Source organism: Melanerpes formicivorus, unplaced genomic scaffold (assembly GCF_026170545.1).
Source record: "Melanerpes formicivorus ecotype bairdi unplaced genomic scaffold, bMelFor1.0.p_v2 SCAF_42, whole genome shotgun sequence".
In the NCBI taxonomy this organism is placed as follows: Eukaryota; Metazoa; Chordata; class Aves; order Piciformes; family Picidae; genus Melanerpes; species Melanerpes formicivorus.
The window spans coordinates 4,823,241-4,840,653 of record NW_027142394.1 but is presented as its reverse complement, the minus strand read 5'-3'; the positions used below and the strand labels follow the sequence as shown (position 1 = coordinate 4,840,653).

Sequence of the window (17,413 nt, the reverse complement as noted above, 5' to 3'; positions counted from 1 at the left end):
AGAAGTCCTTCCCCAGCCTTCCTGTAGCCCCCTTCAGATACTGGAAGGCCACAATTAGGTCACCTCGGAGCCTTCTCTTCTCCAGACTGAACAGCCCCAACTCCTTCAGTCTGCCCTCATAGGAGAGGTGCTCCAGCCCTCTGATCATCCTTGTGGCCCTTCTCTGGACACATTCCAGCACCTCCACATCCCTCTTGTAATAGGGGCTCCAGAACTGGAGGCAGTACTCCAGGTGGGGTCTCACCAGGGCTGAGTAGAGGGGGAGGATCACCTCCCTCGACCTGCTGGCCACACTTCTCCTGATGCAGCCCAGGATCTGATTGGCTTTGTGGGCTGCAAGTGCACATTGAGAGCTCCTGTTGAGCTTTTTGTCCACCAGCACCCCCAAGTCTCTCTCCTCAGGGCTACTTTCCAGCCAGTCACTGCCCAGCCTGTATTTGTGCCTGGGATTGCCTCGACCCAGATGCAGGACCCTGCACTTGCTGCAGCACAGCACAGGTTTGGTATTTGCTTGTACCAAAGAGGGGAAGTTGTGCCAGATGTGGCTGTTCCTCTCTGGCCACCAGCTGCCAGGTACCCCTGGCAGCAAGGGCAGCCCAGCACAGACAGCAAGGGGAAGAGAGAGGTCTCTCAACCACGATGGATATTACCTACAATCCACTGTAGGAGGTCATTTGCATTGAGACTTTTTATCATGAAAGGTGTAATAAAAATGAGTCTTTGCCCTTTCACTGCCTACAAGCTTTCTCTCCTGCCACCCTGGCCATGGGTTAGTCCAGGCTTGCCACAGGCCCCTGCCAGCACCAGTTTCAGATGAATCTTTCAGCTGGAGAGCAGAGGAATCTGCCTCCTGGATACAGCTCCATGAAAAAAAACCCTCAGGCTGGGGAAGATTGCTCACTGAGACCTAAGAATAGGGAGGCAGATTTTTGTTTCATGTATTTTCCAGCAATGATTTTGCTACCTTCTCACTAAATATGCCCAACTCCTGATGCCAACAGTGTCACAACTCAAGAAACTCAGAATCTTTTTATCAGGTTTTATTCATTAAAACCCAGCATTTTGGATGCATTTTTGTAGAGGAAGCTTCTCTTTGACAATAAAAAATAAACTTTCCACTGTATACCTCGTTTCAAAGGTTAATGTAAGGCACTTTAATCACAGACAACATCCTCATCTACCCATTTATACAGATAATAATTAATGGACAGTAGGTTTTTTTTCCATAAGTGTGTGACAAGGTCTATTTTTATAAGACAGTTGTGTAAGATGCCTTCTGCATTTGGTTCTTTTAATCTCTGGTAGCAGTAGGGAAGGCAGCAACCATGACTCAAGAGTGGTGAGGTGAGGCACTCAGCTTTCACACTGCAGAGTGACAAATACAAGAGAGTTAAAACACAATAAAAAGCTACATTAAAAGGCCAAGGGGACTTCTGGAAATCCAGGGGCTGGCTGTAGGAGGTGTTTAATTGCACTTTTGGCACATACTTCAGATATTTACTAGGTACTTTGACCTGGACAAAGTATAGGTTTATAGTTTAACGAGGCTCTTCTTGCAGGACTTGAGCAGCAGTAAATGTTTGTGCACTGCAGGAGTCCCTCCAGTGCCAGCTGAGGCTTCCAGAAGGGGCTGAAGTGACTGGGGAGCACAACCTGGCTCTTCCAGGGGAAGAGGACTGCTGAACCTTTCCTCCTCTTTATTTATACCAAAAGGCCATGTAGTGGTTTTAGGCTTCAACCCACCACAGGCCATCAGGACAGAGGTGAAAGTCTGAGGCAGGTGAAAGAACCCTTGGCAGTGGAACATGTCCATGACACTTCCCTTAGTGCACTGAAACACCTCCTACGACCAGACTCTTGATTTCCGAACATCCCCTTGGCCTTCTAACGTTGTTCTAAGCTCTTTTGCACATGGCCATGACACTTACCTTGGGGTCAAAACCAAGACTTCTGCTATTTTAAGTGCTACACTTCAGAGCCACAGCTCCATCACAGTCCCTAGTGATGTATGTGCCCAGCTCAAGTGCCAGCTAAGGAGCAAAGCACAAAGCTGCTGCGTTTGCCTGAGCAGAAACTCATCCTGTGTGGAGCAGGTGGAATTGCCCTGACAGAGCTTTCCCTGGGCAGCTGAATGAGCCTGAACAGAACCTCCAACATCTGTAACTAGCAGCTGCTGTCCCCGAGCCTGGTTACTGAGCACTGCTCTCTGCAAAACACAGCAGTGCAGTGGGCAGGCTGAAGCCAGCCCGTGGAGCAGCAAGGAAAACAGTGACGCAGCACAAACCTGAAGGCACTGGGCTCAGTGCTTGACAGGGTGGGTTTGTTCAGCTTCCAGAGGAGATGGTGTGCAGCTCAGAATCAGAGGCTGCTTCAGGTCTCATGATGCAAACCAAAACAGTAACTATCCACAAGTAGAGCAGAATGTGTCCTCCTCAGATTCAATAACCAGACATGCACTGTATCTGGAAATTCATTAGCTGCAGCTCAAAAGCTGGGTCACCATTAGCATATGTTCTCAGCAGGTTTTTCTCCATCTATAGGATACTCCTGATATTTAACCTAGTCCTTAGCACCCCTCTCAGTCCTACAGTTTTCCTCTAGCTCAAAATAACACAGGAAAGCCCTGCAGCTGCAGCCTGCAGCTTCCCCAGCTGATAAAGAGGTTCCTGCATGCTGCTTGTCATGCCTAGGATTTGCCTTTAGCCCCCCCCCTTCTGACCTCCCCCAAGTTAGATGCCATCTTGAGGTGTCTGTGGCCAGTTTTTGGCCACAAGAAGGACCCTATGAGCTCTCCACAAGAGCAATGACTTGGGCTTGTCTTCAGCTGTGGAATGAGTTTCCTACAGCTCTTCTGGCTTCATGCTGAAGGATCTGGCCAGCTGCTTCCCAAAGCCAGGCACGTAAGTGCCTACATTTAGAGACATTTTCCCCAGAAAACTTCCCATTTCTTTCATAACCAGGGAGTTAAAAATAAGGCTTTATTACTGCTGCTTTCAAGCTCTTCTCTTTTTCCTCTCTCAGCTACTGAGAGGAAGGTCTGCTGTCTGCTTCATCACTTCATGAACCTTTTTGCCTCGCTTGGAAATTAACTGGGCTTAAAAGTAATCATTTTTAAGCTGTGCTGCCTGTAAGAAATGGCACCTACAGAGAGGGGTCACACCTGGCAGCCACCCACAGCACTCATCTTGCAGCACAGCTACTGAAGAGCTACATCTTAACATCAAAACAGCAGCTGCCAGAAGAGTGTGTTTAGGGTTGGGGTTTTGGTGGATTTTTGTTGTTGTTGCAAATGGTTTTGGGAAGGAGTGGCTGAAAGAGACTGGAAAAGATCTGGTTACGTTGTTACAGGGTTTCTTTCTTTGCTTGTGGTTTGTTTTTTTCTTCTTCAGTGGGACAGGGGAGGGTAGCACTGGCTCCACCTGTGCATTAAGCTTACACTAAAGGATGCGATGCAGGATTTCATTTGGTTAGGCTGAAGACTTGGCTGTGAATTCGGCCTCACACCTTTAGCCCTGCTGGAAATTCATGCAAAACCTGCATGGAAACAAGGTTCAGAGCATTCTGAAGAGTGTGACAAAACAAGGGGTGCATTTCACTGCTGCAGCCCTTGGCCTTTGAGGACCAGGGTGTGTCAAAGAGTTAATTCAGTAGCCACAGGTGCAGCCGAGAAAACCCAGCCCAGGCTGGCAGTGCTAGGGCTCAAATACCCACAGGGAGTCAGAGCACAGCTTAAAAGAGCTAACACCCCCAAATCCTTTCATTTGCTTTTCAGTCACTAAGAGTGGGGTGGCTGCAGGCTGGAGCAGTGCAATGATCTCACCCAGGGCTTCACAGCCTGCCTTGGGTGTGGGGCAACACCCTCAAAATGTGCTGCTGAAATCACACATCTCAGCCTCAGCAACAAATACAACCAGTTCACCTTCCACAGGACAGCTCTCACCGCTTGTTTTGAGGGGGAGAGATGCCAACAGATCTGACCACAACCTCTGAACACACCTACAAGTCCTGCAGACACTGTAAGCAGTGCTGCACTCCCTGTGACAAGCTTAGGTGTGACACAGGTGGCTGACAGTGGGGCTTACATGGAGCTTCCAAACCCTTTCCACAGGTGCAGTGGGATTTTACATGGTTGTTAGGCCAATTATTTCTCTTCACTCTCACATTTAATGCAATCATTTCATTCCTTATGTCAATATACAGAAGACCTTATTTTCAAAACAAGGTAGCTTCAAGCCCCAAATCCATCAGTTCATCACAGCTACCATGTTGTGTTTTGATTTCTATGTACAGTTAAAAAACATAATATGCCCTTAAAGATTCTGATTTGATCTAGAGGAAGGTGTCCCTGCCTGTGGTAAGGGAATTGGAACTAGAATGTAGAGTCATAGAATCACAGAATCACCAAAGTTGGAAGTAGCCTTTGAAGGTCATCTAGTTTAACCCCTCTCCTTCCCCACCACCAGCCATTACCTTCTCAAAGAAGCTCCTGCTTCCCCCTTCCTCTTCCCAAAGCAGCTCCTGCTTCCCCCTTCCTCTTCCCAAAGCAGCTCCTGCTTCACCGCTACCATTTTTGCACCCATCCCAGAGCCAGGACCCTCAAAGAGCCAAAATACCACACAGAGGAGCTCAGCCCCAGTAAGGAAGCCCAGCCAGCACCCGTGGATGATATTGAAGTAGTCATGAAGTCTCTTCCTAGCTAACCGGGGGGCCACCAGGCCCCCCGGCCTTTGTTGTCACCACCACCATCACCCAGTGTGCACCATGGGCACTCACCAGCAATGAGAGGAGGATCCTCAGCCCAGATGGGCTCAGCTTGGGGCTTCTGCCTCTCCTAGGGGTGATTAAAAAGGGGAGTGGGTGGGGAGGGCCAAGTGGCCACACCTGGGGTGGGAGGAGACTCCAACAGAGCCCAGGTGCTGGGGTTTGAGGGAAAAAAGGGGGAAAGGGACAGACTGTGAAACCAGTGTTCATGAGAAAGAATGGATATTAAAATAATATTCAAATATGAATTATTGACTTCTAGTGATTGCTAGATGCTTAATATGGCTACTTTCAGGATGTTCCACTCCCCTTGGGTCTTAGATAATTTACTGACAAACCCAAACATGATGTTGATAGGCCAATATTAAGTTCAATAAACAAAAAACCCCACCCCCCTTCTGCTAAGGTAATTGTATATAGCGTTACCATCGCAGTAAACTCTTGATCTCAACCCACAGGGGGGTTTTGGGGTTGTTTTCCAACCCATCTGTGTGGGGGGAAGGGGTCTTGCTTCTGAGAGCAGGATGTATGAAGCCAGGACACTGCTATGGTGAAGATGGGTTTAGCTAGCAGAGTTGAACTCTCCTAAAGCTAAACAGGAACACTCCATGCCACAATGAACCCTGTGCTCTCTGCTGTGTGAGTATGCAGACAATCTGAGTATGAGATGGTAACCCTTTGTTCTACAGGCACAAGTGCATGAGTTACAAAGAAAAGTAAAGAGGAGAGAGTTCTTCCAGCAGGAGAGCTGCACTGCTCTACCATGAGCGGTTCTCTGGTCCTAGTTCCTGGGCATCAGATCCCAATTTGAGTAGGGGAAGATCTCAAGAACTGACTGTATTGGAGGCTGAAGTAAGCATAACTGGGAATAAGTGGGAATAGCATCCTTGTAGAATCATAGCATCATTAAGGGTGGAAAAGATCTTTAACATCATCGAGATCAACCATAACCCAACTACCACGACCACTAAACTGTGTACTGAAGTGCCACATCTACATGCTTCTTGAACACCTCCAGGGCTGCTGACTCCACCACCTCCCTGGGCAGCCTGTTCCAACACCTCGCCACTCTTTTCATATAGAAGTTTTCCCTAATAGCCAATGTAAACCTCCTCTGGCACAATTTAGGACTATTTCCTCTTGTCCTATCACTAGTTACTGGGGAGAAGAGTCAAGCATTGGTCTCACTTTCCTTCTTTCAGGTAGCTATAGAGAGCAGTAAGATCTCCCCTTAGCCTTCTCTCCTTCAAGACTAAACAATCCCAGTTCTCTCAGCCACTCCGAATAAGATGTGTCCTTCAAACCCTTCACCAGTGTTGCTGCTCACTTCAGGACCTCAACATCTGTCTTACACTCTGGTGCCCAGAACTGAACATAGTACTCAAGCTGTGGCCTCGCCAGGGCTAAGCACAGAGGCACTAACACTTCCTTACTCCTTCTGGACACAGTAGTCCTGATACAGGCCAGGATGCTGTTGGCCTTATTGGCCACCTGAGCACACTGCTGGCTCATATTCAGCCATCCATCCACAAGCATCCCCAGACCCTTTTCCAGTGGGCTGCTTTCCAGCCACTCTTCCCCAAGCTGGTAGCATTGCTTGGGGTTGTTGTGACTAAAGTGCAAGGACCCAGCACTTGGTCTTGTTAAACCTCATCCCGCTGGCCTTGGCACATTGATGTAACCTGTCCAGATCTCTCTGCAGTGTCTTCCAGATCAACACTCCCTCTCAACTTAGTATGGCCTGCAAGCTTGCAGAGGGTGCACGTGATCCCCCTCACCTGAATCATTAATAAAAGTATTAAACAGAACTGGCCCCAATATCACTTGTGGCCACCACCAGCTGGATTTAACTCCATTTACCACAACTCTTTGGGTCTGGTCACCCAGCCACCTTTTAATCCAGCAAAGAATAAACCTGTCTGTGCTACGGTCTGCAAGTTTCTCAAGGAGAACACTGGGGAAGATGGTCTCAAAGGCTTCACTAATGTCTGGGTAGACAATGTCCACAGCCTTTCCCTCATCCACTGGGCAGGTCACCTGGTCATAGGAGATCAGGCTGGCCAAGCAGGACTTGCCTTTCATGAACCCATGCTGGCTGGGCCTGATCCCACCATTATTCTGCACTTGCCACATGAGGGCACCCAAGATGAACCACTCCATAATCTTCCTGGGTACCTAGGTCAGGCTGACAGGCCTCCTTTTGGCCCTGAGCAGACCTTCGCCTCATTAATTGCAATTGGTATGCTAATGAGCCAAACTGAGCACACGCTAAACATATATGACTCTGTTACCTAACTCTCCTCCCAAATCATGCTAAATATCACCTATGAGGCAGGGACATCCTGAGCTAGGCTATAAAACCCGAGAGAGGGATATCTCTCAGTGAGCAGGGGCACTGCTACCAGCACCAGCATCAAGAGGTGCAGCAGCAGCTGGGAGGGAAAGACAGTGACCAAGATGGTCTACGAGCTGTGCTCCTTTTCCTCCACCCAAGACAGGGATGATCTTTTTGGTAAGAACTAGTCATTTAATATATGGCTGAACTTTTAGTGCATTTCTGTTTCTGAATATATTGCAAGGCTTTACACATCCAACTTTGTCAAATGTTACCCAGGATTTATTAACCCTGAAATCATCTTGCAGTTAACCCTGAAATCATCTTGCAGCTGACCCTGAAATCATCTTGCAGTTCAGTTTATTTAAGCACAGCATCATTGTGGGGTTAACTGCAGTACCAGAGCTACCAGCCAAGCCAAGCCCCTCCATGTGAAACCTCCTCACCTGCCAGGCAGGGCACACTTATCCCGTCCCACAAGCCTTCCCACCGGGAGCTGCCAGCCAAAGGGAGAGCATGTACCAGTCCTGTCCCAACTATTTATGTTAAAATACACGCCCCGTCGATAAACAGCTGCGTTACTGCAACAGCTGCGGTAGCAGCAGATGGAGCTCTGCCCGGAGGGAGGCGGTAGCCCCGGCATGACCGGCACGTACCCGCGGTCCCCAGAAAGCCACCTTGGAGCCAGAGGCACAGCGCTCGGTGGGACACAGCTCGGGGCCAGCAGTGTCAGCTGAGAGCCGGGCTGCAAACTCAGCGGCTGGAGCAGCGCTGTGAAGTGTCATAAATCTAGCTGGGTCTTCTGGAAAGAAAGAAAGAGAGCAGGGGGAGGGAGCGGGGTGGGGAGTAAATAAACCTTAAAATAGATTTTTTTAATAGGAAAAAAAATATTGTGATTCTTTTGTAATTCGGTCAATGGAGCACCCGAGGTTGAAGTCAGGGTTTTACAAGGCATGATGCAACTAGAAAACTTACACATTTCACATAATTAAAATGTCTTTATTTCGCTGGTACTTGCCAATTTAATGGTAGTAATTTGGTGGATGCAAGGAAGAATGGGAAAGTTACTAATTCCTTGCCCTAAATTTTAAGGAGCGGCTAAGGATGCCTTAGAGACCCCTTCCCACCAGAGTGCCCTGCACTAAGAAGTCCAAGCGGACACTCTGGCACCAACGAGGAGCGGGGCCTCGGGAGGGCGCTAAGGCCATGCCCAGGGACACGCGTGGGCAGGAGCATCCCTCCCAGATCACTTCATCCAGGGCACTGCAAGGGAAGTGAGTTGGGGGCAATGCGGCGTGGGGGTAAATGAGCCTTTGCCTCCGGCTCTTCCGCTGGCTCGTGAGGAAATAAACCAGGAAAAGGGGAAATTAACTCTCAGAGGGAGCGCTGCAGGGGGAACAGGGTCCGGTACAGGCATCAGGGCAGCCCTTCCCGGACGGGTCGCCTTTCGGGAGCCTGCCAGCTCCACGCACGGTGTCGTCCCCCACGGGGAGGGCTGCCCCCGACCGCGGCCACCTTCCACCGAGAGGTGGCAGCTCTCCGCGGCGGGAGCCCTGCCTCCGCGGCCGCGCACCCCACCCGCTCCCGCCCCCGGGTCCCCGGGGGTGCCGGGAATACTCGTTCCCCGTCACTAGGGCAGGAGGCGGAGCCGGCGCCGTATAAGAAGGGACCGAGCGGCCGTTTCGCTCCCAGGTCCAGAGACGCCTTGTCCCATTCCCGCCTGCCTCTCGCCGAACACGGCGTGACCCGAGCCCGGATCGGCCCCTTCGGGGAGGCGACAGCGGGACAGCAGCAGGAGCACCGGTGCCATCACCGGCAGTAGCAGCAGTACTAGCAGCAGTAACGGCAGCGTAGTAGCAGCGGCGGCAGCAGCACCACCAGCAGTACCGGCAGCAGCCCCGCTCCCCACCTGCCCGCGGCGGAGGCTGGAGCTGCGCCCGTCGCGGAACGGCGGTTGGTGCCCGTAGCCCGGAGCCCCGGAGCCGCGGCCGTGCGGCGCCGCGTCCCGCTCGCCCATGAGCGCTGCAGCTCTCTACAGCCTGGACTCCCCGGCATGCTATAAGAGCTGGTGCCTGGAGCCCGCCAACTTCTACGACGCCAAGGTGGGCAGCGGCGGCGGGCTGGGTCCCGCCTGCAAGCCGGGGGCCCGCGGCGGCTGCGGGATGAGCGGCGAGGAGGCAGGCAGCGGCCTGGGGGGCAGTGGCACCAACCTGGCGGAGCTGAGCGCCGCCGCCCCGGCAATGTACGAGGACGAGAGCGCCATCGACTTCAGCTCCTACATTGACTCCATGTCGGCCGTACCCAACCTGGAGCTCTGCAACGACGAGCTCTTCGCCGACCTCTTCAACAGCAACCACAAGCCCGAGCGGGGCGGGGACTACGGCGAGTACTTGCCGCCGGGCGGCGGCGCCGGCCGCGACCCTACCAAGGACCTCGGCGCTGCCATGACCACCCTGCTGGGCGCCGAGCCCCGCACCGCCTCCTCCTCCTCCTCTTCCTCCTCCTCCTCCTCCTCCTCCCGCGGCGCCCTGAAGCAGGAGCCGGACTGGAGCGACAGCGACCTCTCCTCCTCTCTGCTGCCCTCGCAGATCGCCACCTGCGCCCAGACCATCATGAACCTGAGCGGGCAGCCCACGCCGCCCACCTCCCCTGAGCCGCCGGGCAGCAGCTCCCCGTCCAGCTGCAGCACCCGCTCCCCGGGCCCCGCCGCCGGCTCTGTGCCCGGCTCGGCGCAGGGCGTCCCGGCGGCGGCGGCTCCCGGCGGGAAGGAGCGCGGCGGCAAGAAGTGTGTGGACAGGTTTAGCCCCGAGTACCGGCAGCGCCGGGAGCGCAACAACATCGCGGTGCGCAAGAGTCGCGACAAGGCGAAGCGGCGCAACCAGGAGATGCAGCAGAAGCTGCTGGAGCTGTCGGCCGAGAACGAGAAGCTGCACAAGAAGATCGAGCAGCTCACTAGGGACTTGACCAGCCTCCGGCACTTCTTCAAGCAGCTGCCCAGCGCCTCCTTCCTGCAGCCCGGCTCGGGCACCGACTGCCGGTAACCGGGGGGGAGCGGGACGGAGAGACGGACTCCGGGAGACCGTGGATAAATACCTCAGAGGGCCGGGCCTTGCCGAGCCGAGCCGTGCCGGGCCTTTGCCGTGTCGTACCGCGGCGGGCCGGGCCATGCCGGGCGTGGGGAGGATGCGCGGGGCCGCCGTGGGACCTGCCGGGCCGCGGCCGCGCTCTCGATGTGGCAACGACGTGGGGCGATGCCCCGGGTCTTGCACCACGAAACTTGCAAAAAAAAAAAAAACAACAAAGGAGGAAAAAAAAACCCTAAATATATATTATTTTTTGTCTTCTCTCCCCTTAAATTATTTTTATAATGGTAGTTTTCGTCTTTTCTACATTTTACTCAATACCGAAGCAGCTATGGTACATCTGTTAAAATGATTCAACCCCCATGTATTTTAGACATTAAGATGGAAAAACAAAAAAAAAAAAAGACTGAGCATGCTCGACCTTTTATATCAATTTTTACAGCATTTCTAAGAATAAAAGAAAAGCATTTTAAATCAACCCTGCTCTGGTTTGCTGTGTTTGGAAAGCAGCGCGGGGAGCTGCGCAGCCCGGGAGCTGCTGCCGGCTCGGGGGGAGAGGCACACGGTGGGGAGGGGGTTCCAGCAGCAGAAATGGGGTGAGGACAAGCCCGGGTGAGGCGGCCTGTATTCCTCTCTAAGGCAGACCAAGGGCCATGCCACGGTGGTGATGACTGGGACAGTACACGTGGTGGTTGCAAACTCCGCTTCCCTCGGGAGCTGCAGCGCTGTGCCGGAATGCTGAGTCAGGGCGTGGAACACCAGGTCGGATCGCTCGGTCCGAACTTTCTTGGGAAAAGCACAGTCTAGATAGGAAATCCCAGCACCCCATCCAGTTGTTGCCTCTAAGGTACTGCTGGGTTAAGCAGCGGCTGCACTGTGCTAAGCAAATACACAGAGAACGCAAGAACACGTTAGTTCACTTTCCTGTTAGACCCCCTCGCGAGTGGTTTCCACCCCAAGCAGTGCAAAGCTGCCCCCACTAAAGGCCTTTGAAGTCTGTCCCAAGACAAACCTGGGGCAAGCGGCAGTCCTCAGGAGCTGCTGCTGCTGCTGCTGCTGCAGCCAAGCTCTCAGCCCCTATAGGACCCCGCAAGTGCAGCAGCTGGCCACTTTCACTGTTCCTTGCTAGTGAAAGTGACAGCAGGCGGTAACACCGGTTGCTGAATTCCGATAGTGCTTTCATGAGGATGCCGGCGATTGTCGGCACCGGCAGAGGAAGCAGCGGGACAAGCGCCGCCAGCAGCCAGTGACAAACCTCGCTGGTTTGGACCCTGGTCCTATACAGGGCAGTATCCCGTCCAGGAATGGACTGAGGTCCCCTTCTTCTATACAGGGAGGCAGGTAAGAGACTGAAACACTTGGAGGAGGGGGAAAAGGATTCAAGAGCTGGATGTTCCTCCAGTAAATGTGATGTACACAAGATTTTCCATTATCAGCCTTAGCCACAGGAATGATCTGCATAGGAATGAAGTTGCTGTTCCTTTTCTCCTTGGTAATCACACACTGGGACCTGCACAAACCCATTCATTCCCCCTCTGACCTGTGTAGGTTTTTCAAACACTGTGAAAGGGAAAGGGGGGTGGGTGGTGGTGGAATAAAATCTGTGTGCTGACTGAACTCCCACATTAATTCTCATACCCCAAGAAAAGCACACCAAGGAGGATTTTGCTGTGGCTCTGTAATGCATGTCTCTGCACAGTCAGGGTGAGGATAACTCTGGCCTGCACAGCAGTTTGCTCATTACTTGTAACAGAAACTACAATGAGGCACCCGTTCTGTGGGAAGCTACAGATAACAGGGGAGTTCTATGCTTAAAGACCAATTAGCTGTAAAACATTAACTTTCTATAGGCTTGACACTTCAAAATACAAGCTTTGTTCAAGTCTCTGTCTTTCCAACATTTATTGCAAGGTGGTAACACACGTTACAACTCAGAACCCGTGCACAGCGCTGCGTTCTGCTGCTGGCAGAACGTCTGGAAGCTGCTGATAAAACTCAGACCAGTGTTCACTGCTTAGAGCAAGGTATTTATTAAAAACAAAATAAAGAGTAAAACATTTTCCATCAACACAGAATAAATACAGTGGTACTAAAAAAGAAAATTCACAACCAGTCAAAGCTTCTAGAACAAAGATACATTGCATACAGAAACAGTGAATGTGCTGAAGAGCTGCATTCCTGAGTTCTGAACTGATCCAGAAGAGTTCAGAAAGTTGAACTGATTTCCCCCCCCCCCCCTCTTAAAACAGATTCTTTCCAGCATTAGCACAATGTGCTTTGTAAATCACAGTTTTAATAAACTATCTCAAGGCTTATCACGCTGGCATTACACATTATCTGTGGCACTAGTTAACAGATAACCACATTACAAAGTCCACAGATACTGTAGTAGCTGACCAGAGTTCAGCTCAGCGTCTTCCTGCTGCTTCCAGAAGAACAATTTCCTCCAGTGCAACACAGCTGGGGTGGCTGGTGGCAGAGTGGACGTAGCAGTTCAATAACCCCACCTCCTTTCCCAGCACGCTCTGCACCTCATAGCTCTGCAGTGATAAAAGCATGTTGATTAAAACAAACAGTCCTGGACGTTCTGTTCTGAGCAGCATTCGGCTCAGAAGATGCAGGGTGTAAGGTCCTCTTCCAACTGACAGCTTTTTTTTTTTAAGGCCTCAAAAAGAAAGGGGCATTACAACTGATGGAAAGAATTAATATACTACATCTTCAAGAACTGGATCTCACTCCTGCTTAAAGTGCTGCTGCCCAACCAGGCTTATTAAAGTGAGCTGTTTAAAAAACAACAACAACAATAAAAGCTGCTGTGACTTTGAACTCAAGCTTGCTGAAGCAGAACCAGCATGTGCTCCCTTTAGCTTCCTGACAGCCACAGGAATTCACTTGTGCAATGTGTACATACATACTATAGATCGATGACACCAAACAGATCCACTGAGGGGGAAAGATTTTGTAACTCTCTTTACTTCCCCCCTTCTAACTTTGTGCTGTATCATGCATCATTTATAACCACTGGCACCTTCACAGTCCCTTCTGTTCAATGCCCTGACTGGCAGTTTCCCCACCAGCTGTGCCTAAGCAAGTTTGTGGAGGCTGTACTCTGTGCTGGGGAGAGGGATGAGAGGCTGGAGTGGTTCCTCTTAGTGAAGACAGCAAGCTGCCAGAACTGGTAACACAATAGCTGATAGCTGGAGAGAGGATCTATCTCAGATGGCAGGTTTACATCCATTTCCCGCCTCAAAGGGACCTGTCTATGAGCAGCCTCTGACCACACTCCCACTTTCATTTGGGTTGTGCACTTGCACAGGTATGTGATACATCTATGGCCTAGGTCAAGGTATAAACAGCCCTTTTCTTTTTTTCTTCCCTAGATTATTTTTACCCCTGACTGGTTCCACAGTCTAGTTCACCATACAGCTGCACAAACATCTGTACTGGTGTAACAGAAGGGCTGCCACCAGTTCAGGAACAAGTGGCCAAGGCCAATGACAGCTAAAGCCAACCTCCCTGCCAAGAGAAATTATCACAAAGCCACACCCTTAGAAAATCCAGCAGCACTGGCACCAAAAAATGCCAGCCCAAGTGGTATGCCTTGTGATTAATCTTTGTTGAGATGTGCTGCTTTTTGAGATGCAGTGGTTCAGAGAGGGAAACATGTATGAAGAAAAAACAAGAGGAGAAAATGCTCTCTGCATTTCAGCTAGGGGGAAAAAAAAATAGTTTCTAAGTTGCCAGACTTCTAAACAGGAGCACTATAAAAACTGGAGCATGAGAAAGAGGTTGTTTGAATTCTAATAGCTTGAAAGGAACGACATTTTGTCAGCCTGTAACCATCCAGACACAGCCTGTAAAACTCAGCAAGACTTAACTGCTATTAAAAGAGCAAACATATTTTGCTCTGCCATTGTCAATTATTTTTCTTGTGCTGGAGGGTGCATATTTCATTTAAGGAAAGAGATACAAGAAATGTGCAAAGTTCCACATTAAATACTAGCCTTGAATCCCATTAAAACCATGCAGCATGTAACAGCAAAATGCTAGAAGACTGCAGGGCAGGGAAAGCAGAATGACCTCCAGTATGTGTCACCTTACCTGGGCTGATTAATGGAGACAAGGAGCTGCCCTTTGCCCCCTTCCACGCACAAAGGTGAGGGGAGATCTCAGGATGCCAATTGGGTCTAACCAGCCTCTGAAGGTGCTGCTCCTTCACTGCTGACCATCCAGAAACCAATGCCAGGCAGGCACCTGTGTACCTGCGTGCCTCCCTCACCTGTGATAAATCTGGGTCACTGTGCCAAAAGTCAGGGTTCTTCTGATATCTCAGATTAAAGAAGTAACTACTTTGTGATGACATAAACTGTACTTTAGCCCCTGGATCCCTGTGGCTCACGCCTGGTTCATTCATACAGTCATAAAGTCTTGTATTTTGCAGATTTCCCTCCTATTCCTGCCTGCCAGCAGTTTCAATTCAGGAAGTAGTAGTGGTTTATAGGGTTTAGAAGCCCATCCCAAAAAGGTGGGATGCTTGGACTGTCTCTTTGCTGTCTTTGGATCCTCAGCCAGAAAACAGAGGAAAGCCCATGGCAGCTCTGGATGCCTGGACACAGTGCTGTGTGCAGGCAGCTCTGCAGACCCACAGCTGAGCTAAAGCTTTGTACACATCTCATCTGTGGCATGCCCCTTCCAAAAAAAGGAGGGTGCCAGCCTGATGGCAGCCATGTGATAGCAGGGCATCAGCAGGTGGAAGGTGGGCTTGACAAAGGGTCCAGCCCACTCAAATCCCAGGCTGAAGGTGAGCAAAAACCCCATTATTTTTAGTGGAATCTCCTACTGCCCCTAGTGCAGATGTGAAATGAGCTGCCTGGAAAGGCAGAATCTCCATCCTTGGAGGTTTTCAAGACCCTGTCAACCACAGTCATGGCCAACCTGTCCATGAATTTGCAATAGGCCAGGCTGAGTGGTAGGCTGGATGATGACATGACCTCCAGGAATCCTCACCTCTCTGTTCAAGTATCTTCCCACCTGATTCACATCTCCTGTACTCTGCCTCTACAGAAAGTCACATAGTTTAACTTAATTTTGTCAACATTCAGTATACCTACCCCATCCTCACTGGCAGAGGACATCAGGAGAGAAGAGATTGTCTTTTGTAACAGCTGGAAGGAGAAAATCAACAGGTTTTGTTCATAACAAAAATCTCCTGCATGCAAAGCTGTTCTGTTTGCAGGTTAAAACAGCCATGCTGAACAAAGATTTATCATTTTAATATAGAATGGTTTTGCTTCTCTGGCAAAGAAAGCAGAGGAGAGGTGACAGAGATGATGTTCAAAATGGGACTCCAAAAATACACATTCCTTTCAGGCTGTGGAGACTGAGGTTTCCCAAGGCCCTACCCAATAAAACCCTTCAGCTGGACCATAAACCAGCTTGCAAACCTCAGGGTGAACTCAGTGACTGCATTATTTGAGTAAGATCTGGGAATTGGGTTCTGAGTCCAATGAAACACAGCTTTAGTATCAGATTAAATTATGGGATATTCTTACATCTTGCAATTGTTCTCCTGACAGAGCTGTTTATAAGAGAGTGGTGTACAGTGCCCATGTGGCTACAGCTCTAGCCTTGCTTTACTCAATACACAGAAGCTCAGTTTGTGCCACACCTTTACTTTTACTGTACTTTGAGGTCGAGATGGACACCTCAAGAAGACTTCCAGCTGCATTTTCATGACTGGTGAAGTGACAACTTCAGAGCACTGGCTGCAATATATCAATCGTCTGAAACACACAAATAATGATGGAAAAACATGGGAGAAATGGGAAAACTGTCAGTCATAAATCCAAACACACAAACCCCCCAGCTGGCTTATCCTCTAAAATACTCTGCTGGTGGACTTTCAGTAGGAAATTCCTGCTAGGGATCCAGTTGATAAATGCAAATGGAGCTCTTCTGTTGGCAACTCTCTTGGAGGACCTAAACTCTTCTAGCAGAAGGATCTTCCTATTAAAGGTTTTGGGGGGGAAGGAGAGGGGAGGTTGCTGTTTACAGTCACCCCACTTGAGCAAATATTCACCTCATAACCTTCTGCAAGCTTTGGCAAAAGAAAACCTGCAGTATAGATTTGGCCCAGGTGACTTATTGGTTTAGGCCCTCGTTCAGCAAATGTTCAACATCTTCACCACACACTTAAGTCATGTGCATAAAATTAAGCTCAGCTATAAGTGCCTGTTGGAATAACATCTTAAGCAAATATTGGTGCTACATTGTTCTCCAAATGAAGCAAAAGTGTCCTTCACAGCAGAGACTTTTAAAATATATATGGAACTACACTGCTGTGTGAATGTACACCCCCCCCATGTCTATCCTATTCCATTCCATTCTATTCTACTCTGTCCTATCCTATTCTATTCTACTCTGTCCTATCCTATTCTATTCTACTCTATCCTATCCTATTCTACGCTATCCTATCCTATTCTACTCTACTCTATCCTATCCTACCCTACCCTACCCTATCCTATCCTATCCTATGTTTTTGCATGATGGCATAGTGCAGGACAACTTGATGTTTTATTTTCAGCCTTCTCCCTGGCCCCAGAGGCTATACAGAACAAGGCATAAACATTAAAGCTTCTTATATTTAGGAATATGTTAGCTATTTCCCTGGGATCAAGCTCACCCAACTTCTCCTTATGCTTTTTGTAAGGGCTTCCCTTTCCCTCTTTTTACACTCTGACTGCTCTTACCCTCTTGTGTTTTTCTCCCATCAGGTATCTCAGACTGTGCAAGACCTATGCAGTGCTATGCAGTGCTACAGGCTAGGGTCAGAGTGGCTGGAGAGCGGCCAGGCAGAGAGGGACCTGGGGGTACTGGTCAATGGTAGGCTGAATATGAGCCTGCAGTGTACCCAGGCAGTCAAGAGGGCCAATGGCATCCTGGCCTGCATCAAGAACAGTGTGGCCAGCAGGAGCAGGGAGGTCATTCTGCCCCTGTATACTGCACTGGTTAGGCCACACCTCGAGTACTGTGTCCAGTTCTGGGCCCCTCAGTTTAGGAAGGAGGTTGACTTGCTGGAGCGTGTCCAGAGAAGGGCAACAAAGTTGGTGAGGGGCTTGGAACGCAGCCCTGTGAGGAGAGGCTGAGGAGCTGGGGTTGCTTAGCCTGGAGGAGACTCAGGGGTGACCTTATTGCTCTCTACAACTACCTGAAGGGGGGTTGTAGACAGGCAGAG

General features: G+C 50.2%; 2 protein-coding genes across 3 annotated transcripts in view; one reads left to right on the top strand and one right to left on the bottom strand.

Annotated features, from left to right (window-relative positions):
• The first annotated feature begins 8,774 nt into the window (after nt 1-8,774).
• Nucleotides 8,775-10,657, top strand: CEBPD (CCAAT enhancer binding protein delta). The gene has a single exon (XM_068158792.1). The coding sequence runs from the start codon at nt 9,112-9,114 to the stop codon at nt 10,135-10,137; it is 1,026 nt and encodes a 341-aa protein (XP_068014893.1). The 5' UTR covers nt 8,775-9,111; the 3' UTR covers nt 10,138-10,657.
• Nucleotides 10,658-12,052: 1,395 nt separating this feature from the next.
• Nucleotides 12,053-17,413, bottom strand: part of SPIDR (scaffold protein involved in DNA repair) — a 201,768-nt gene continuing 196,407 nt past the window's right edge. For both annotated transcript variants that reach the window (XM_068158790.1, XM_068158791.1), the window contains 3 exons: nt 15,848-15,962; nt 15,291-15,344; nt 12,053-12,719 (listed from right to left, as the gene is read on the bottom strand). In XM_068158790.1, the coding sequence (XP_068014891.1) occupies nt 12,588-12,719; nt 15,291-15,344; nt 15,848-15,962 (301 nt within the window). In that variant the 3' untranslated portion in view covers nt 12,053-12,587. The remainder of the gene's footprint in view (nt 12,720-15,290; nt 15,345-15,847; nt 15,963-17,413) is intronic.

What these genes read in the sequence shown, in the direction of transcription:
- CEBPD (XM_068158792.1), top strand. Translation starts at nt 9,112, where the DNA reads ATGAGCGCTGCAGCTCTCTACAGCCTGGACTCCCCGGCATGCTATAAG.